This window comes from Ovis aries, chromosome 20 (assembly GCF_016772045.2).
Source record: "Ovis aries strain OAR_USU_Benz2616 breed Rambouillet chromosome 20, ARS-UI_Ramb_v3.0, whole genome shotgun sequence".
NCBI classification, from domain to species: Eukaryota; Metazoa; Chordata; class Mammalia; order Artiodactyla; family Bovidae; genus Ovis; species Ovis aries.
Window position 1 is genome coordinate 20350683 of NC_056073.1, and position 23212 is coordinate 20373894.

At 40.9% G+C, this 23212-nt stretch overlaps 1 protein-coding gene across 1 annotated transcript in view; it reads right to left on the reverse strand.

Annotated features, from left to right (window-relative positions):
- Positions 1-381: 381 nt before the first annotated feature.
- TNFRSF21 (TNF receptor superfamily member 21) overlaps positions 382-23212 on the reverse strand; it is a 64473-nt gene continuing 41642 nt past the window's right edge. Inside the window, exons 5-6 of the mRNA XM_012100789.5 lie at positions 3395-3623; positions 382-1783 (exon numbers count right to left, since the gene is read on the reverse strand). Coding sequence (XP_011956179.3) covers positions 1554-1783; positions 3395-3623 — 459 coding nt within the window. The 3' untranslated portion in view covers positions 382-1553. The remainder of the gene's footprint in view (positions 1784-3394; positions 3624-23212) is intronic.

A 23212-nucleotide genomic window follows, 5' to 3' on the forward strand; every position in this document is an offset into this window, starting at 1 on the left:
GCTAATATGCATGATTCACAAATTAGAAAGGCTGAAGTTTTTATTTTTTTAATTTTTGAAATGCTTCTTTCTTTGGTCGTGTTGGGTCTTAGCTGCCTCACATGGGATCTTTCTTCGAGGTATGCAGACTCTCCAGTTGTGGCGAGTGAACTCTCTAGTTGTGGCCCAGAACACGTGGGCTCAGTAGTTGCAGCATGGGGGCTGAGTTCCCCAACCAGGTATGGAACCCAGGTCCCCTGCATTGCAAGGCAGATTTGTAACCACTGAACCACAGGTCCCTAGAAAGGCTGAAGTTTTTAGAATATACTTTTCCAAGAGACTGATCAAAGAGTTCTGCCTTGAACACATAGATAAGACAAGGATTAAATATACTCCAACTACTCAAGTAACAAACACCTAATATTTATTAATAAATTAGTACACTTGAAGGCATTTTTCTGATATCAGTCCCTCACCATTATACCCACAAACCCCACCCACACAAAGGGAGTCCACACCACCTTTGCGTTAGAATCCATCAACTGAGCATCAGACAGCACGTCTATAAATGGGAGCAGAGTTGCAAATATATCAGGTAAGAGTTCTTACAGCTGCAGCCATTTTTAATTAAAGTGATTGAATGAAGGAAACCCACCAAGACCAAGGCCTTGAGGGCAGACTGGACCTATTGACTATGTGTGTATAAAAAACAAGACATCTTGTCAAGCAAAGCTGGGCAAATTCCCTTTGGAAAAGGTGCCAGTTGTCACCAGCACTTCAATTGTGACTTTCCAAAGTGCAGCAATAGGTTCCAGAAGAGCTCAATCCCTAAAAGATGAAGTTCAAGTTCTTTGGTGGCCTGGTTGTCAAGCCACTCGAATAGTAAAGTCGTGATGGCTTGTGAGGACTTCATGTCTCCAGCCCAGAGCAGATTAGCGTAAGGGGAGCACAAGTAATCAAGCATTCAACACGTATCCAGGTGAAAACCATACAATCAGCAACAGTGTGGTCAAGTTTCAGCCATGAATATGAACTATCCAAAAAGGCATATTAAAAAGATAACTCAAAATCTAATTGCATTACAGTAACTCAATGGGGTCTTACATTTCTCGAACCCTTAAGAAAACCCATAAATGACAAATAATAAAATAGTAATAATAAAAGCAGAAGTGGATTTTGAGACACGAAGACGGCTTATAGCATTCATAAGATGCCATGACGCTTAAGAAGTTCAGAGCCTCACAATCCAGTGTGTGAGAAGAGCCACACTGCATTTGTGGTTCATTAAGTGAATTTAAAGTGCACAGAACAAGTTTGAGAATACATCCAAAGGCAAAACAGAGAAAATAGGGAACCTAAAAAAAACTTCAGTGGCGGATATTCTGAAACAGTCAAAAAGGCTTATATGCTAATTTCCCAGATGGGTTTTTAAAAAGAAAGAACTGGCCATATACTCCGTTAAACACACACACGTGCGCACACACACCAAAAAAAAATAAAAATTAAAAAAGAAAAAAAAAACGCCACCCTGCCACTAAATTGAGTAATTTCCAGAGTGCAGTATTCCTCGTGTTCTACAACAAGTCGGGAAGATGACTATAAACAGAGTCCAGGAGGGTCTGGCTGGCTTCCTGGCTCTTGACTCCAATGATCTCAAACAGCCGATCCAGCTTGTCCTCAGCCTGTGGAGTTTCTTCAATCGCCCGCAGCTCCTCGGGGTTCAGGATGTGGAGCATGTCATCAAAAATAGGCTGCAAGTCGCAGGGGTCCAGACGCACCTGTCGCAGGACTGTGTCCTTCTTTTCTGCAGGGAAGAAAGGGGAGGGGACAGCTGTAAAGGGACTGCGTTAGGGAACAGGAGGGTTAAGGTGACAGTGATCCTCTCCCCAGGCTGTCCCCACCCCCGACAAGGTGAGGGAGTGAAGCTCTGGCACATTGCAAACAACACGGTGGGTTTTGCCAACATTGTGCTTAAGATAACAAGCAAGATTGGCCTAATAGAGATCAGACAAGGATCTACTTGATTGGGTTGTTGATGGAACATGACATTTTGCCTGGACTCAAGTGACTTCTAAGTTCTTCCAAAACTCAGGAGGATGCTGAAATACTTAAAGGAACTTAAAAGAAAGAGACGTCACTACTTTTCCCATCTGTAGTGTGTGTTAGTTAGCAAAGATCAGCCCAGTCTTTTCCCCACAAACATTCCAAGTTAATAATCAGCTTATCTGACTTTCTAATTACATTGTTGTATTTTGGGCTTCCCTGATAGCTCAGTTGGTAAAAGAACCTGCGTGCAGGAGACCCCGATTCAATTCCTGGGTTGGAAATATCTGCTGGAGAAGAGAGCGGCTACCCACTCCAGTATTCCTGGGCTTCCCTTGTGGCTCAGCTGGTAAAGAAACCACCTGCAACGTGGGAGACCTGGGTTCTGGGTTCGATCCCTGGGTTGGGAAGATCCCTTGGAAAAGGGAAAGGCTACCCACTCCAGCATTCTGGCCTGGAGAAATACATGGGGTCGCACAGAGTTGGACACGACTGAGCGACTTTCACTTTGTTATCTTTGAAAAGTAAACTTCTAGGAGCCAAGGCACATAAATAAGAAAATACTGCTTGTTGGGTCATATCTTAAAATGGGGTAAGAAACTAAACTATTATTACCATTATAAAATGCATTCTCTAAAAGATAATATGTACCAAATTACAAACTAAATATAAATCTTTATACGGATATATGACTATATAAAGTATAAAATATAAACATGTAAAATAGAATATTTTTATAAATATGTAAAATATAACATAAAATATAGCCCTTTCAGTAAAATATAACTGGTGTTACCCAAACTAGGAGATTTCTAACAAAAGTCAGTCATCAATATAGTATACCTGTTAATTCCCTACCCTGCTATTCAGAACTGCAAGTAGCAAATTATTTACCAAAAGCGTCAGTCCAGAATCTTTAAAACATTATTTGCAACCAAGCTTAACAGAGCGAATTTTAATTTGAGTCAATAAAACCTATACTCCAGACTCTCAAGATAAGTTATACTTTAAATCCCTGTGTTCTACAAGCTTGGTAAATAATTTGCAAAAAGGAAAAAAAAAAAAAAAACCCTGCCAGACTACACGTTATTGGACTTTCCCTGAAACACTTGATAACATCATGAGGACTAAGGGTGACTGATACTCCTGGACACAGGCTCCCGGCCAGACAGTCAGGACTGTAAAGATTTTCCAGGCAGGTCCCGGGTGGGTAATGACGTAGTTTCGCACAGGCTAGCCTCACCTCAGAGGCCAGAGTAGGTCATTCAGTTGATCCTACTGCTACTGGAACGAGGAATTGATAGAGGGAGAGATCCCAGGGGCTGTTCTGGAGGAGACTTAAGAACGAATGCGGGTTGCCAGCCAACTGTACCTTTGGTTATAAAGGAGCCGTTCCTGCTCAGCGCGGAGGACCCGCTGGAGGTGGAGTCACAGCGAAGGAGGGGCTCAGACTCGTCCACGAAGAAGCCCTTGTTCTTGTCCAGAGGGGACGGTTCCACCGTCAGGAGTGTGGAATTCTCAAGTTTCGTGTTGGGGCTGGGGATCGGGCTGGGGCTGAGCGGGCTGGGGCTCATGGGGAGAGCCAACTTGTCAGTGTCCAGCTGTGGGAAGAAGTAAACCATTGTGAACTATACAGTTCAAAGTTATACAAATTATAATGGACAAGAATCTGAAAAGGATACATATATATATATATATAACTGAATCGCTTTGCTGTACACCAGAAACTAACAGAATATGGTCAATCAACTCTACTTCAATTGAAAAAATAAACATGATTTTTTAAATGAAAAATTATAGAGAAAAATGAAATTGAAAGCCCTTTCCAGACACTTTTTGTTCCACCTAACATTTTATAGAGAAATTCTCCCATTTTGACTGTCCATAACTTACATTATTGCTACACACATACTCATAAACCCTTCAAAATACACCTGAGGATTATGTATGAAGATTAAAAATGAGGAATTATGTGTACAAGAAGCTGTTACCTCACAGGAGTGTAACTGGACAAGAAAATGAAAAGGAAGATCCCCAACCTAAAATATAATTTTGTACCACTGGAAAGAGTTTAGATAATATACAGCATATTCTTGTCTGTTTCGAGATGAATCTGTGTGCCCCTAAAATTCATATGTTGAATTCATAACTCCTGATACCTCAGAACATGACTGACTAGTTTTGGAGACAGGACCTTAAAGAGGTAATGAAGTGGCCCTCATCCACTGTGACCAATGTCCTTGTAAGAAGAGATGAGGATACAGACCACAGAGGGGAAGCCACATGAAGACACGGAGAAAATGGTCATCTTCTGCACACCAAGGAGAATCAACCCTACCAACATTTTTACCTCAAACTTCTAGTCTTCAGAATTGTGAGGAAATACACTTCGGATGCTTAAGCTTCCCTGTCTGTGATACTTTAGCATGGCAGCCCTCGCAAATGAATATCCCCTTCTCTTTATAGGTACGGAAAAAGGCCCAGAGAAGATAAGTGACTGTCTTCAGGGCCCTCAGCCAGGAAGTGGCAGGACTCAGACTAGACCCTACCTCTCCTGATTCCCATTTCAAACTAGCTCTGGGACTCAATAAAACTGTGTCAAAGAATGAGAACACCAGAGGCAAAAGCAGCTAGAAAGAGAAAGGGAGGACCACCCTTCTGAAACCAGCAGATGGCCTCTTTAGGATGTAGTGAAACCATGAAGCTCGCATTCCAGGGTGGCGGTCAGAGAGACAATCACAAGAAAGCCACCAAACAAGATGATTTCAGATAGAGACAGTGACCATCGTGACCACTTTGGCTGGACAACGAGACTGGATTTTAGGGAGGCAAAAATCAATGTGGGGAGACCAGGCAGGATGATGCCATGGTGGCCAGGTGAGGTATCATCGTGGCTTGTACCGGGATGCACAGGGAAGATGGGCAGAAGTGACAAGTAGTATCACCCCATTTTGCAGGTGAAATGACTGAGGCCCAAGAGGGCACACAGATCCTGGGAGAAAGCCAATTCAGCCCAGCTGGATATCTCTACTTGCCCTTGTCATTTGACACCATAGGCTAGAAATGTGGCAGGCACTGGTGGCATCTCCCAGTTGGTTGACTTATCTTTTTATTTGCTCTTCTGGCTGGGAGGGAAATCCGGGAGCCAGGTGGCCAGATGACACAGGGCAGGGTTCAAGGGATGATGTGTGCTCTTCCTAGAGCTGTTAATCACCCTCATTATAAACCTCATGACTAGACTCCACGCATGTCAAGCGAAACATTTTCAAGTTCCTCAATCAGGAGGACACTGACCCTCATTTCAAAGCATGATGCTGACTAGTGTTAAAATGCATAAAGAAAAGCACAACTGCCTCTTTTACAATCTCTGAGCCCAGATCAATTCTTGCAACTGAGTGCAGATTCTGAAGACCTCTGATGATGGCACGTCTAATGTCCCAACAGCATCCGTCCCCTGCACAAACCACCAACATCCTGCTTCTGCTTCCAGGGCAAGCTGAAGATCTGGGTAACACCCATTCCCACCAGTTCCCTTCTGATCCACAGCCAAGCTTTACAGATAGGTTTTTTGTTTTTGTTTTTGTTTTTTTTTCATGTGGGCCCTTTTTAATGCCTTTAGTGAATCTGTTACAATATTGTTTCTGTTTCAGGTTTTGGTTTTTTGGTGTGAGGCATGTGGGATCTTGGTTCCCTGACCAGGCATCTAACCTGTACCCCCTACACTGGAAGGGCAAGTCTTAACCACTGGACCCGCCAGGGAAGCCCTTATAGATATGCTTTGAAGATCTGAATTCACTAGGCCTTGGCACGCGCCCCTCCTCCTTGAAAATGCACATGGCCATTCATGCCAATACGTGTTTTTTATTCACTCAATTAGACAAAGAACACTTGTCTACACTCCAGCACATGGATAACCCAGTCAGCCAATATATAGTGCACTATTCTTGCTTTAAAAAGAAATTCCCACCCACAAATCACATGCCAACAGACTAAGAAGTCCACCCACCTGTTTCCTGAACTCAGCTCATTATTTAATTTTCCCAAAGGATCTTATCAGCGGAAATTAAGCACATGATTCCCAACACAATTTGGAAAGACAGAATGCTGAAGCGGAGCTGTCCAATCATCAGCAGCGAGTTGAGCGAATGGGAAAATGCCACTAGGAATGGTTTTAGCATCTCCACAATAGCGCTCACAATCGACTGTTTGACATGGCATCTTTCTAGAAAATCAGTTTTGCTACCAAGTAGAGATATCTATTACTAGATAGAAGATACACAGTAGTTGGTTGCATTCCAGATTTCTCTAGAGTTACCTGCATTTTTTTTTTCCCTATCAGAAAAAAAAAAAAGAAAGAAAAAACTGCCCCTAGAAACTTCTTTCCTCCCTTTACTTGCCTGTTGACAATATCTATCAAAACTAGTTTGCAACACTGAAACTCAAACATTGTATTACCTGTGCTTTCTCTAACAAGAAGCTGAGGCTTGGACTTCCCTGGTGGTACACTGGATAGGAGTCCACTGCCAAAGCAGAGGACATGGGTTTGGTCTCTGGTCCGGGAAGATGCCACATGCTGTGGAGCAACTAAAGCCTATGCTCGACAAGCACTGAGCCTGTGCTCTAGAGCCTGCGAGCCTCAACTACTGAAGACCATGCACCTAGAGCGTGAGCAACAAGAGCAGCTACTACAGTGAGAAGCCCGAGTACTGCAACAAACAGTACCCCACGCTCACCGCAGCTAGAAAGACCCCATACAGCAAGGGAGACCCAGTGCAACCAAAAATAATAAGCAACAACAACAAAAGAAATTGAGGTTCAGGATGTGTGTAATAGGTAATTCTTTATCAGTTCAGAAAGTTCATGGTTCAGTATTGACTTTATAGCAAATAAAGAGCACTTATAAAAAGATTCAGGTACTAAAAAAGAAGGCAAATTCTCTAAACAAGAAAGCCAGATGTCTACAGAAACAGGCTATATCCTCCCGGAAAAGATTTGAACATAAACTTATCAAAATATTCACAAAAGATACCCGGACTAACTTAGTTTATTCCTTTTTCTTCTTTAAGCTTTCCAAATGTTCCACAGGGACATTACTTTTTTTTTTAATTAATTATTTTATTGAAGGATAATTGCTTTACAGAATTTTGTTGTTTTCTGTCAAACCTCAACATGAATCAGCCATAGGTATATATATTCCCTCCCCTTTGAACTTCCCTCCCATCTCCCGCCCCATCCCACCCCTCTATATTGATACAGAGCCCCTCTACAGGGACATTAATTTTTATAATTAGAAAAACAATGCTATTTTTAAAACACACTCACCACTGATAAGTGTGTTTTCCCTCTGTTAACTTGAAAACGTGGCTGTAACAGTTCTTATTTTTGTTGATAGCCAAGGAACAGGACAGTTGGAAAATCATCTACTTGACTGAGCACCTCTCTATACTTTTCTTAGGCGTTCACGGGTACAAAAGGACAACAGTCCTCCCAACTTACTGCAGTGAGGCAAACACTGACTTAAAGGCCTCTGGGAAAACTTGGCCAGTAAAGGCAATGGATCCTCCCGATAGATATTTGAGTTTCCTTTGGAGAAACTCAAAAAGTAGAGCTGTTTTTGCTCTATAGCCATGAGGTAATCATGCTAACTTAGAAGACTCAGTTGGGAAATAAGGGTTAGACAGTCAGACAGACCAAAGAGAGGGAGGGCGCAGGGACTGTGAGGAGAGCTTCCCAAGTAGCCCAAATCTATATGGGTCTATTGTGTGAACTGCAAGACCACACGATTTGACATACACTCCCCTCTTAACATACATACACTATCATAGATAAAGCAGAGGACCAACAAGGACCTACCACATAGCACAGGGAACTCACTATTCTGTAACAACATCTACAGGAAAAGAATCTGAACAACGATATCACAGTCTGTGTGCGCATAACTGAATCACTTTGCTATACACCCGAAACTAGCACCACATTGTAAATCAGCTATACCCCGAGGATTTCGGCCAAATGAACCCCAAATGTCCTCCTGATTAGTTTCCAGGCAAATGCACTTTGTCCTTCCAGATACTGTATTTATTGTCCAAACTGATAAGAAAAGAGAGATAAGTGGTTCACCGTACTTGACACCTGAGTCATACCTAAAGCTTCACTGCTGACTACTTGCCTTTCTGATTTACCAGAACCACTGAGTAACAAGGAACCAACCAAAGAGATTAGGTACACAAGCTATTGACTGAGATTTGTGGCCTTGAATGTCTCTGGGTTACAGAGGCTTGGGCAGCGTTGGTGAGAACAATGATGTAACTTGTCCCAGGTCACACCGGAAAGAGCAAAGTCCAGTTTATTCTTGCATAAATAATTTATGTTTATTCTCCCCTCTCTCCCTCAACCAGCTCCCCAAATCCAGCTGCCCATTTTGGGTGTGCAGTCAAATCACAACCTAAAACTGAAGTTCAAAACTCACTCCCCTCTTAACATACATACACTACCAGAGATAAAGCAGATGATCGACAAGGACCTACCATGTAGCTCAGGGAACTCAGCATTCTGTAACAACATCTACAGGAAAAGAATCTAAACAACAATATCACAATATGTGTATGTATAACTGAATCACTTTGCTATACACCCGAAACTAACACCACATTGTAAATCAGCTATACCCCCAAGGAAACATTAACTCTCCTCTTTTAATATCAAACCAAAACTCACTTCCCCGTTGACTGGCCTTTCCTAGGATGACACACTGTGGAAGCCTGAAGTGTCTCTCCAGCCCCAGGGATGGTGGGCCCACGGGTGCAGAAGATGCAGTTACGGCAAGGGTGGTAAATAAACAACAACAAGGGCTTGAGAAGACTTTGCTTCTCTCCTATGATGGAACAGCATCCCTGAGGATACTCTGCAAGCATGAAAGGGTGGAGGACGCCAGCCCCAGACGCCTTCTTTTCAGCATGTTTCATGATCTTCATAGTCAACTCCTAAGACTCAAAGACATGCCAATCCTGGAACATCATGGCAAGGAAAGAAAAGAAGCCTATCGATAACTAGCTGTGTGGTCTTAGAAAAACCTTGTCCCTTTTCAGACTTGTTTCCTCATTTCTAAAAGAATAAGGTTCCTCTACATTCTCTCTCTTCACATTGTCTTGCTTATTGTTCATCTCACTACGGCTCTTTCATTTTCTCTCCTCACCACCTGCAGACCCCCCAGCTCCCTTTCTCCTTCCAAGTTACTCCCACTGGTTCCTCAACTAAGGTTTAGCACTGAGTTATTTTCAATTACTACCCAATTACAATCTCCCCGTGGTTGTACAATCTGTTTTCATAAAACTAATTAACAACTTTGATGCATCAGTGATCTCCTGAAATGAAGCCTTCATTACCCAGCTTGAATGCCCCTTGCTAATCTGCCAAAATGGTTCAACTTAACCCCTTGGCTCCTGGCATCACCCAGTCAGATTCCATAAGATCCTTCTCTCTCCTCTCTGTAGCCAAATATGCCTGATAGAGTTAAGGAGAAAGCCCCTTACTATCAAAAGTCTCCCTTCCAACTGAACCTTCCCTCCAGATCTCATCCAATACTTAGAAAGTGGGTAAAATTCTTATGCCACATTTGTGAAAATGTCTATCACTTAAAGATGGTTTTCAAAAACACATTTGCTAAATTCAATGGAAACTGTTATCCCATCTGAGCTGACCAGCTTGTTACTCAGCTCCAGTAAACAAAAAAGGACTTTAAAGAATGTTATCATCAGTGCTCAGCTAAGTGGCGCAACATGAACATACGGAATCTATCTGATGCTAAGGTAGCTCTTCTTAGCTCCATTTTACAGATGAGCAAACCATGGCTCAAAGAGGTTTAAGTAACCTGCCCAAGACGACAGAAGCCACTGTTATTTTCTCCAAAGCTCCAGATGTGATTCTAATGAGCAGCCACGTTTAAAAACAACTGGACTATATGATGAGCTTTTACTTTCACTGTTTCACTTTTTCTGTTTCATGCTTAGTGCTCCCATTTCATTTACACTCTCCAGTTTCTCTCTCTTTCGTTGTTCTTTTTCAAGCTTTTATCAAGTGTAATAGAAAAGCATTTGGTCACAAAATACATAAATAGCATTATAATGTAATATATATTTTAGAGAACAACTCCATTTTTGTCTAGCTAAAAAATGTATGACATTTTGATTCCACTTGTTTAACTAAGTATGAATAGAATGCTAAATTTCTAATTTACATTCACTCTAAATTTTGATACAGTTCCACTTATTCAGACATCTAGTGTTACTGCTAAAAGGCCAGAAAGCTTACTATCTAGTGATTTAAAAAAAAATTTGAATGAGGTTTGAAACTTCTAATCCAATTCTGAGAATATACAGAAATACTATGTTGTTAAAAAAAAAACAAACAGGAAATTAACATGTGATACCATATTATTAACTAAAATACAGATTTTGATCAAATTTCACTCACAAAATTACATTTAAATTATATTTAAAAACTGTGGGTTTCCTTGATATCTCAGTTGGTAAAGAACTTGCCTGCAATGCAGGAGACCCCAGTTTGATTCCTGGGTTGGGAAAGTCCAGTGGAGAAGGGATAGGCTACCTACTCCAGTATTCATGGGCTTCCCTTGTGGCTCAGCTGGTAAAGAATCCACCTGCAATGCGGGAGACCTGGCTTCAATCCTTGGGTGGGGAAGATTCCCTGAAAAAGGGAAAGGATACCCACTCCAGTATTCTGGCCTGGAGAATTCCATGAACTGTATAGTCAAAAGAGTCAGACACGACTAAGCGACTTTCAGTTCAGTTCAGTTCAGTCACTCAGTCATGTCCGACTCTTTGCGACCCCATGAATCGCAGCACACCAGGCCTCACCGTCCATCATCAACTCCCAGAGTCCACCCACACCCATGTCCATCAATTCGGTGATACCATCCAACCATCTCATCCTCTGTCGTCCCCTTCTCCCCCTGCCCTCAATCCTTCCCAGCATCAGGGTCTTTTCAATTGAGTTGGCTCTTTGCATCAGGTGGCCAAAGCAACATTCACTTAAAATCTGTAGTTGTTTCTTAGAAAGTTAAACGAAGAATTCTCATATAAATCAGCAATTCCACTTATGCATATGTATCCAAAATAATTGAAATCTGGGAATTAAACAGATACTTGTACACCAATGTTTAGAGCAGCCAATTCCCAATAGTCAAAAGGTGGAAACAGCCTAAATGCCCATGAACAGGCTAATAGTTAAACAAAATGCTCTTTATACATATAGGGAATATTATTCAGATTTTAAAACGGAATGAAATTCTGATGCTTGCTGCAACATGGATGACCCTTGAAACTGTTAATGCTGAGTGAAACAGATCAGACACAAAAGATTAAAGATTGCATGATTCTACTGATAAGACATACATAGAACAGGCAAATTCACAGAGACAGAAAGTAGAGCAGTAGTTACCAGAGACGGAGGAGCAAAGATCATTCGTCATCATCACTCAATGGGCAGAGAGCTTCAGTTTGGGATGATGAAAAAGTTCTGGAGATGGATGATAAAGGTTCACAGCACGGGGAATAGACTTAATCCCTCTGAATTGTACACTTAAAAATGGTTAAAATAGTAATTTCATGTTACGTGTATTTTACCACAATAAAAACTTCAAAAAAAGATCAGGTTTGGTCTAGTTTCTACCCAAGTTAATCCTCTTTGCTGAGTCATGTCACTTGCCTGTCTAGACTCACTGTATTTACAGATACTGACAAACCCTGTAAACTCAATACAAAGACATCACATGACCACAGGGAGCTGCTCCGCCCTGTCCATCAGACTGCAGGGGCCAGAGGACCTATAACTCAATGGCAGATCTTGCACCCCGGCTGGATGGCTGCCCGGAGGTAAAGACGAGAGATTATGTAAATACCAGATACTTCAACTGTGGCCAATAACCTTGTTTTCTATTAGAAAATATTTCAGATCCCAACAGACCAGTGACTACTCAAAAAAACACACAAATTCAATTTCCACTAAAGGTCTATCTCAAATGAATTACAGTCACAAATAAAGAGATAACTACAACTATTTAAGGATGATGATATTATCTCAAGCTTGTTTCCCCCACTCTCCCAGCTGCCAAGATCAAATTAAATTTCATGACTTTTAATAGGTCTATGTAGATATGTAAGACTGGGTTCTGATAAAAAAAACGAGCACTTTCCTCCTTACCATACAAGTATCTCTTGATACTGGAATCTATGTGGTTCCTATGTTTAGAGAAAAGGAATTCAGATAATAAGAAAGGGTTGTTACCCAAAGTTATGTGGTTCCTGGACTTCCGATCTAAATGAGAGTTCAGATAATGATGGTTACCAGCCCCACCTCCTCAAAACATGTACCTGAATCTATTTAATTCCTGAGTTCAGACACTAAAGAATTTCTGTACAAGATGATTTCTCCCTTAAAAAAAATCCCACCTCCAATAAAAGGGGAAAGTTTCATTAAAGTCCCTGCTGACAGGAAACAATGACTTTATTCTTCTGAGTGTGAATTCTTGTTTCAATACAAACCAGAGAAAGGGGTCATGAGAAGAAGCAGCCAAGTTTACTCCGTAAAAATTTTTGCAAATATAAAGAAAAAAGAGGAAATTGAGAAGATGATGATTCCTAAACGTTTAAAAGAAAGGTTGGCAGTTTTAACAAATTTGGAGGGAAGTCTTACAAAAAGAAATGTGGAGTGGAAATATACATATACACATACGCACACATATACATGGATAAAGCAAAGATGTCAAAACATAATTGTTCAATCTAGGTGGTAGGTTACACATGTGTGTTGCACTGTGCTTTAATTTTTCTTTGTTTCCTGAGTCTTTTTTTTTTAAAGGGAGGACAATAAATACATAAAGAAGGGCTATGGGCCAAATAACCTGAAGGCAAAAATTCCCCAAACTTTTCCTAAGCTTCTGATTGTTAAGTGCTTTGTCGATCTTCCTTCTTACTTCTCCCGCCCAGCCGAGATTATAGGAAAGGGCAGTGAAGAGGGGCTTCTATTGCATAACTAGGGGACAGAGCTACCATTTAAATCTAAATCATCAACTGGCAAGCGATGATTGCCACTAAGACACTGGCAATGAGCAGCTAAGACACTGCAGCCTGAATGCTTTCTAGATCTCCTTTCTAGAGGTCAGGAGATAGAAGCAGGAACAGAAGTACAATGTCAAGATGCCAAGATGTTCAAGTTCCCTGGGAACCCCTGTGCCAGACAACAGAGATGGCAGAGTTGAGTGAACACTAAAATATGCATTTCCCAGGTGAGCTGCAAGCCAACAGCAGAACCTGTGGAACAAACTCACCCCCCCTCAGGAGGCTCTCAGGATTAACTTGACCCAAACATGCCAAAACCACTAGAGTATTATTTAGAAAGACACCCTCAACCCACCCTAGACTGGTCCACGCATAGAATAATTCAAGAATCGTGTTTCAACTGCAACCTTACTTAAGATTCTCTATAAACATCAACCCAGGTTATATAAGCATCACCAACTCAATGGACATGAATCTGAGCCAAACTCCCAGAGACAATGAAGGATAGGGGAGCCTGGCGGGCTACAGTTCATGGGGCCGCAAAGAGGAAGACATGACTTAGCCACTGAACAACAACAGGTTAGCTGGCCATGGTGAGCTTCTCCTTTAAGCATCTCAAGCCCCAGTCAAGGCAGTTGCTATAGTCTTATACGCCGCGGTTTAGCCCTTAAGTCAAGTCCAGACTCTTGCAACCCCATAGACTGAAGCCTGCCAGGCTCCTCTATCCATAGGATTTTCCAGGCAAGAATACTGGAGTGGGGTGCCATTTCCTTCTCCAGGGGATCTTCCTGACCCAGGGATTGAACCCAGGTTTCCTGCACTGCAGGCAGATTCTTTACCAACTGAGCTACCGGCCAGGGAAGCCATCTACCTATAGTCGTATATATACAGTTCAGTTCAGTTCAGTTCAGTCGCTCAGTCATGTCTGACTCTTTGCGACCCCATGAATCGCAGCACACCAGGCCTCCCTGTCCATCACCATCCAGCCATTTCATCCTCTCCATCCATTTTCCTCCTGCCCCTAATCATTTGCTAATCCTGATCTTAAGAGTTCATTTCAAAACTGAATCCCAAGGGCTAAAACACCAGCCACATTTAAGCTAAGGTGTGGTTGCTAGCCAATCCTTGCCTTAAGCAAGATAACTTAAGAGAATTGGGTTCATAGGGTAACAGGCACAAGAAGCCACAAGCAATGCGGTATAAAGCTGCCAGAGCTGGTAAGAACCAGCTGGCTCCGGAGGGAGGCGAGGAGGGCGTGGCAACCCACTGTCTGCAAGCTGTTCAGGCTGCTGACATCAACCCTGAACTGACTCACCAACCGGCTTTCTCAAAAAAAGGAAGTGAGGAGAGTAAGTCAGGGGGCTCCCTGAGTTCAGAGCTGGAGCCAGCTCACAATCAAACACTCCGCCCAGCCTTATAAGGGCTCAGCCCCATCATTACAGGAGGAGTTGGCCCTGTTGAAAATGACAGGTTTCCCTAAACCTCACTCAGTGAGACCTATTGCTCATTAGGAAGCCTTTCCCACAAAAAGAGCCTTGGGACAATTCTAGTGATGAAAAAAAGATTGCAAGAATCATAACCTTGCCTTAAGACACGATCGAAGTATCCAACTATATAAAAGGAGGTGCTGTGAATTTAAAATTTGCCAGGTACCTGTGTACTTAAGATATGTATAGAGACTTATTGTGCAGTAGCTTCGATCCTTTAATTGGGGTGCATTAATCCTATGGTAGGCTTTCCAGGTGGTGGGCTTAGTCGTGCTAGACTCTTCGTAACCCCATGGACTGTAGCTCATCAGGCTCCTCTGTCCATGGGGATTCTCTAGGCAAGAATACTGGAGTGGGTTGCCACACCCTCCTTCAGGGGATCTTCCCAACGCAGGAACTGAACCCTGGTCTCCCACATTGAAGGCAGATTCTTTGCCATTAAAGCCACCAGGCAAGCCTGCCCTCCCCCTCCCCCCTGGTGGTGCTAGTGGTAAGAACCCACCTGCCAATGCAGGAGAGGTAAGAGATGTGGGTTTGATCCCTGGATCAGGAAGATCCCCTGGAGGAGGACATGGCAACCCACTCTAGTATCCCTGCTTGGAGCATCCCGTGGACAGAGGAGCCTGGTTGGTGACGGACGACTGAAGTGATTTAGCATGCATGCAAGCAATCAATCTTATGGTACAGATCCACCCAATCAGAGATTGAGGTATTGTTCCAAAGGGCCTTTGGTAGCTGCCAGTAAGTTATTTTAATATTTGTCTTGAAGTTAACAAGTATTATAATGAAATAGTCTACATGATGCTAAATAAAGGCTTTAGAATGGTTTTTTTTTAGAAGTGTGGACAGAAAATAATTTCATAAAAACACCTTGAAATAAGTAGGCTCAAGCTGATCTTTCTACTCAAAAACTTTCTGAACTTCCCAAATCTGATTAAATTAGTGTCATTTAATAAAAATCTTGGTTGAATTTATGCCATTAGAATTAGACTATACGTGGTACCCAATGCCACAGGTGCAAAAGGGAACTCTGAAAATACTTTCCCCTCACTAATCAATGATGTCAGCTTCTCATTTTCCTTCCAGTGTTAACTGTTCCCAGCTCCCCATGTATTCTTCCAGAATAGTCTACACTTACACCAATCCGGTAGGTACATATATTCTTCACCCTATTCTAGACCTTCTCTTTCATTCTTTACAATTCTTTTTTACAACATGGTGGCACAGTTTACGTCCATACTGTTCTGTACCTTGCACTTTTTTGTTTAAAAATGTTTCTTGAGGTTAAGCACATAAAGAGCTGACTCACTGGTTTTGATAAATGCGTACTGTTCCACTGTATGGATGCTCCATTGCTTATATAACCAGTTCTCTATTGAAGGGCATTTGTGTTGCTTCTACCTTTTTGTTACTAGCAAGTGATGCTACGATGAATAATTCACCTGCACCATTCTGCACATATGTAGGATGTATGTAAGGATATACATAGGATGAGGTGGAGGAGGGGTGGATTGGGGGGTTGGGATTAGCAGATGCAAACTACTGCACAGAAAATGGACAAACAACACGGTCCTATTGTTAGCACAGGGAACTATACTCAATATCCTGTAATAAACCACAATGGGAAAGGATAAGAAAAAGAATGTGTGTGTATACATATATATAACTGAAACACTTTGTTGTACAATAGAAATTAATATAACATTGATTTATAATATACCTCAATAAAATAAATTTTTAAAAAGAACATATGTAAGATGTATTCCTAGGAGTGGACTCCATGGTCAAAACACATGTATTTTGGTACATGCCAGATGGCCCTCCACTGGGGCGGGCTCATGTGCATACCCATTCGAGATGGATACTGTTCCACCTTCTTTATTCCCTTCATAACACAAGAATGGAGTTATACCTTCCTCTCTGCCAGTCTAAGAGGTTAACATTGCATCTCAGTGCAGGTTTCAATTTGAGTTTTTCTATTTTGAGCAAGGTTACAAAAAAAAAAAAAAATCCCTATACCTTTAAGAGCCTTCAGGATTTCTTTTCTGTGCACGCTCTTGTTCACAAACCATCCATTTTTCTTTTGGATGGCTGGTTTCTTAATTAACTTGCAAAAATCCTTCATTATTAAAGGAAATTAACCCTATATTGCAAACAACTTTCCCAGTTATTATTTTGTCTTTGGTTTTGTATATGGTGTTTTCTGACTTACATACATCTTAAGGAGTTGACCTTTTCTTGTATGGCTCCTGTGTTTTGTATCATTCTCAAAAGACACTTGCTTATTGTATAAGTAAGTGATTATAAAAACAAAACACTTCCTCCATCTCTTTCCCTAGTACTTTTTTCCCTAAGCCATTTTAATGGTTGGTCGTTTCAGCCTGCCCCTGACTCCGCCCAAACTGTGGATAAATCAAAGTTTCTTCTGTAAAAAAAAAAAAAAAAAATTAATAGGGAAATCAGAAATGACAGCTGTCTCTCCCCTAAGGAAATGGTGAGGAATAAGCAATTACCAGATGGTCTAGTGGTAAAGAACCTGCCTGCCAATGCAAGAGACAAAAGAAACTCGGGTTCGATCGATGCCTGGGTTGGGAAGATCCTCTGGAGAAAGGCGTGGCAACCCACTCCAGTATTCTTGCCTGGAGAATCCCATTTCCAGAGGAGTCTGGTGAGCTACAGTCCATAGGACCACACGGAGTCGGATACAACTGAAGCAGCTGAGCGCACACGCACAACTGATCAAAATGATGAAATTAACTAGTGTACAATAAAGCCTACTGCTGCCTGAAATATAATTCCTTAACAGTAAGTGCATATGCTTTTGGCACTTGGGTTATAACAGATGAAGAGACAAGTCTCATGAACACAGGATGGAGAAGCTAGGCCAAAACTGAAAGATATTACACTTTGTCTGAATATGAGTTTGGGCTTTAAAAAAGCAAACTATGACATCCAGCACTGGTAATTCATGGAGAAAACAAGCTTCTTTTCACAATATTGATTCTGTTTCTCTCGAATGCACTTTTTGAGGAAGCCAGTAAGGATGTGGATTAAAGGGGCAGAAAATAGTTTTACCTCCACTCCCGTCTCTATCATCCACTGATAGACTCAGCCTTTTCTGAATGTAGAGACACTGTCCCAAGAAAAAAAAAGAAAAGCCCATTTCAAGTCCTCTGTATGGCCATTTCACAGAGGATGTTCCAACATCAGGCTCACACATGCACCCCTGCTATAAAATGCCGGCATCGTGAGCGATGATTCTGTTTCTGTGTGTTTTGGTGTGTGTCTGTTTCCTTTGTTGTTGTTGTTTTTTTTTATATATAATTTTGAAAGGTTACTTTTCATTTACAGCTATTACAAAATATCGGCTATATTCCCTGTGTTGTACAATATATCCTTTTAGCCTATCTTACACCCGATAGTCTTACCTCCTTCTCCCCATCTCTATTTTGCTCCTCCCTGCTTCCCTTCCAAGCTGCTAGTTTGTTCTCTATTATCTGTGAGTCTGATTCCTTTTCGCTGTATTCACTTGTTTGGTGTATTTTTTTAGATTCCACATATAGGTGCTTTATATAGCGTTTGTCTTTCTCTGTCTGACTTATGTCACTAAGCGTAACACCCTCCAAGTCCACCACATTGCTGCAAATGGCAAAATTTCATTGGTTTTGTTTTTGATAGCTGAGTGGTATTCCATTGTATATATTGTGTGTTTTCATTTAGTATCTGTAGTGCCTAGTACAGACATTGAAACAAAATGGGTGTTCCTTTAATGTTCGCTAAACAAATTGCTTGCATCAAACCATCCCATCTTTAAAGGCTACTAAAGGGACTTCCCTGGCAGTCCAGTGGATAGGACTCTGTGCTTCTACTTGTAGGGAGCCCACGTTCAATCCCTCGTTGGGGAACTAAGATCCTGCATGCCACGTGGTGCAACCAAACAAAAAAATTCATTAATAAAAAAGTAAAGGCTACTAAAAAAAAAAAGAAAGAAAAAGAAAGCATGTGTAAGTATGTGTGTGTTAGGGAGGGAGGGTATACCCAGTCCCAAGATCCCAAGAATCTGTTTCCCAGACTTTTCTATCACCTGTCATACTTCAAACGCTTTTACATGTCTGAAATTGGGCTGTATCTAACAACTATAATTCACAATGTTTTCATTGCTTTCTTAGTGGTAACTATAATAATGGTATATACACGGCTGACACAGCTTTCAACAAAATACAGAAATATAGGTTAATTCTAATACCTGTTTCTCATGGGGCCATGAAGCTTGCTAGATAAAAGGAGATGCAGAGCACCTAGACAGTGTTTGGGACACGGCAGATTTGAGGCAAACACTGGCTCACTTTCTCCATAACACGCATTTACAGAAAGGAGAGTGCTATTGCTTGAGTCAAAAAAGCAGTGTATGGAATTCAAATTCCAACACATAAAACAGTAGCAAAGATGTTTTGAGCCCCACTAGTAGATGTCAAGTGCGTGCTTGGGCATGTACAATCATTATCTCTACTATTTACATGCGATTTCACCAGATGTTTATAAGACAAAGGTCTAATTGTTGGTTATGCCAGCTCCTTTTACTAGTTTTTGGAGATTCAAAGTTCCAACTCCTGCACTTGATGTGAAGTGAGACACTGAAGCCTCATTCTTGTACCTTTCCTATTACAGAACAATGAACATTCTGATAAGCTCGCTGCTGAACCAAATGAAACAAAATTCCAAGTAAAATACATGTTCTTCATAGAGTCAAAAGTTTGAGACCTTAGTGTAAAAAAACAGATGGGCCTCCCTCAGCAGAAACCTCATGAGGACGTCTTGGACAAGAAGACCAAAATATAATCTTGAAAGAAATTTGAGTCTGTCTTTAAAAAAAAAAAACAACTTTCAAATAAAAATGTATACATTTGTTCTTATTTTATAGGTATATTGTAGTGGGTTGAGTACCCTTATCTTCTGATGTTATAATTCCTCATGCACACTTCTGTTACAACACTTGCCTATGCCACTAAACTGTCATTATTTGCACACGTCTCCATCTTGGTGAGTGAGCTGTTGAAAGGCACACACCTTTCTTGTTTACATAGTACTAGGCACACAGCTGCTGCTCAACAAAAGCTTGTTGACTAACTGAATGAAACCATGGAGTATGACAATAAGTAGAATGGCCTGAAATGTCGTTAAATGTCTAAAGGCTCCTTCATAGGCCTAGCTCCTTTGTACACAACCACCACCTTAAACACAAGCACCGCTCAAACTTTCTGGCCTATTGTGTGTCAACATGCCTTTACAGTATCGCTTTCTCACCATACTGCAAGTTCCCCAGAACCCACAGTCACACTCTGCAAAATTAAGTAACTTGACCTGAAATGACCCCCATGTAGTGGCCGCACAGCAGAAGTCAGAGGCTCGATACATGCCAGTTTAGCTAACATCTCAAGGCCTTAGGACAGCAATCCCTGCTTTCTAAGAGACGGTCAACTGGCAAGTTAAGAACAAATCTAAAAAGCCAAAAAGTCAACAGCTAAAGATACAGCTGGTGTTTGCCTCCACTCGCCCTCACTATATTAAATTTCTGAAAAGAGCTGCTCTCACACAACGCAGATCAAGACAGGTACATCCTGTAGCTGATAAAAAAAAAAAAATCAGTAACTATAGTTCCCTTTTCAGCAGAAGCAGTGGTACTATCCTCACAGACAGAATGCCAGTGCTCATCATCTCATGGTTAAGATTCTCCCAGTGGATCATACACAGCAAAACCACTCAGCCTCCAATACAGAGTCCACTATGGTTGAGAGAGAGAGAACTCTGTCCCTGGGACCGACGTCTCCAATGCGGTTTCTGGAAAGGATTAAGAATTTCTAACAAAGAATCATTCTACTACGTAGACATTAACCACAACAATACTGGTTTCAGATTCACCAATTGGTACGTTACAGTATGGTTTTAATCTAGCTAATCTCATGAAAGGAGGGAGAGAGGGCTGAGACACCCCAAACCCTCTGCCTGATCAACACCAACTCTTCATATTTGTGAATCTCTGGTCAAAGCAGGCAGCTAAAGTAATGCTTTATACTATTTTAAATGATTGTGGTTGTTTTTAACATGATCATCCCCTTTTATTGAAATGCAGCTGATTTACAACATTGGGTTGGTTTCCGATGTACAGCAAAGTGGTTCCATTACAAAGATACATCCTTTCTCATATTCTTTTCCATTATGGTTTATTACAAGATATTGAATATATTAACAGTTCCCTGTGCTACATGATAGGACCTTGCTTATCATTTTTAGATGTACATAAAATTCCTTTTCCCTCCCTTTCTCAAAATGAAACTCTAAAAGAAGGCTGGGAAATTCAAATTACCACGACTTCTGAACCTAGCCAGTAAGTATCCCTTTCATATTCTACATTTTTACATCCCATAGTATAACAAGCCATTATCTGATTCAATGCTTACAAAAAAAAATACCACTTGAATTCCCATTTTAAATAGAAAAACAGGAGACAGAGAAATAATTTGCCTAAGGTTTCCTACAGAGAAAGAAGCAAGTCTAAGATGAGGGGGGAAGAAAGGAAAACCAGTACACTGGGTAAGCCTATTTGAATATAAAAAGACCCGGGGGAAAAAAAAAACAACACAGCAACAACATAAAAGGAAACCTAGAAATTCAGTTGCTCAATTCTGTATCCTTTTTCTGACAGCCCTTGAAAGAGCAGGCCGTTGTCTACATACACCATCCCCTTTGTTTCTTCACTAGAGAAAACATTCCTGCCAGCCTAGGAACACTCACTCAGGCAGTACAAGAATAAATATTTACAACTAGCTGGAATTTCCAGTTCTTGGGCACTGAATGCAGATGGCAACCCTCATGCTCAACCGTCTACCCATCAAGCAGTCTTGAACTTGGCAGTCTCTCCCTATCCGGCACTGAGTAACCCTTGATGTTCAGGATTTAAAGAATCTATTGATATGTGAGTTGGAGCTAGTCAAGAACATTCTTCCATCTCTCTTGCCTTTAGAGCCTAGGAATAATTGCAGTGATTCACGGTAAACATTCACCAAGGGTTTTCTCTGGGTCACACTCACCTAATTTCACAACAGCTCAGAGGACAGGCACTAAGGGTGTTCCCATTTTCTCATGAAAAAACCGAGTCAGTGATGCCAAGTATGTGACCTGGACAGGAATTTAACCCGGTATACTCTTCACACTGACATCCTGACTTGGAGCCTTTATGTTGATAAACTGCACACCCACCAATTCCCTCCTCGCTCCCTCCTGGGTTTACTCCCTTAGATAAAAGATGTGCACCTTTCTTCCCTTCAACAATAGGTTTTTCTGACAGCAACGACTGTCTCCTCTTGTCTTTGCATTGCCCAAGTGCCTGGCATAATGGTGCCCATGCAATTTGTTATGTAATACAGATTTAAAAATAAAATTGCATCCTCTCCCTTACTGTTTAGCAGGGGAAACTTAAATTCGGGCTAGAAAGTACTGAAAGAAAAAATAACTGTCAAGCTTAAGTTCCATTTTCCGGCTCTCCTTCAAAAACAAAGCCCAAATAATGCAATTTATTTTAGTCAGTGGGCACTTTCCTGATGAAGAAAAACAGAGTTTATTGCTGGAAACCAATGCTAAGTATTTTTTAGGCCAAAGTAAAAGGATCTCAGGCAGACATGGGGAATGAGCAACAGAAAAAAATCAGTAAGCAGGTAAATCTACATGGAGTGTGACTGTGTAAAATCATAATAATTATGCCTTTGGGAGGCTAAGAAATGTGTAGTGTTAAAATGTATGACAGTAAGTCAGAAAGAGAAAAACAAATATATAACATCACTTATATATGATATCCAGAAAAATAATACAGATGAACATATTTGCAAAACAGAAGCAGAGACACAGGCATAGAGGATGGACGTACGGATACTGGGGGGATGGCCTGGGAGACTGGGAGGGGATATAACTGATTCATTTTGCTGTACAGAAGAAATGAACACAACATTATAAAACAACCATACTCCAATAAAAATTATTAATAACTTAAAAAAATAAAATGTATGACAACAAAATACAAGAGAGGGATAAATATGTTTAAAGTCTTTTAAGGCTGTTGTGTTGTCCGGAAAATAATAAAAAGTACACACTTATAAAATAGTTCATAATTTAACTGTGTGTTGTAATCTCTGGGGTATCCGTTAAAAGTAAAAAAAAAAAATGTGTACCTAAGAAGTTAATGAGGAAAAGTAGAATAATAAAAACACCTTATTAACAAGAAAGGAAAAGGGGAAGAGAACAGATAAGACAAATATAAAAAATAATAAGATGGTATATTTAAACCCAAATATATGAGTAAAGAAACCATTCTTTAGGTACATTAAAAATGTTACCACACTGAAATTTTCTTAACAACAAAACTGTTAGAATAGATTTGTTAAAACCTTCAATATATTTACTTACAAAAGGCTTTCTTTATAAGATACAGATAAAAAAAAGTTAAAGGATGGAAAAAATAGACAGCATACAATTTGGAAAGTTGTATTAGGCTTTTGTTTTGTTTTTTAAAGAGTTCGGGCAAAGTCCAAGTAATTTCCAACTACTGTCCTTTGCTGATTCTCTCAAAAGTTC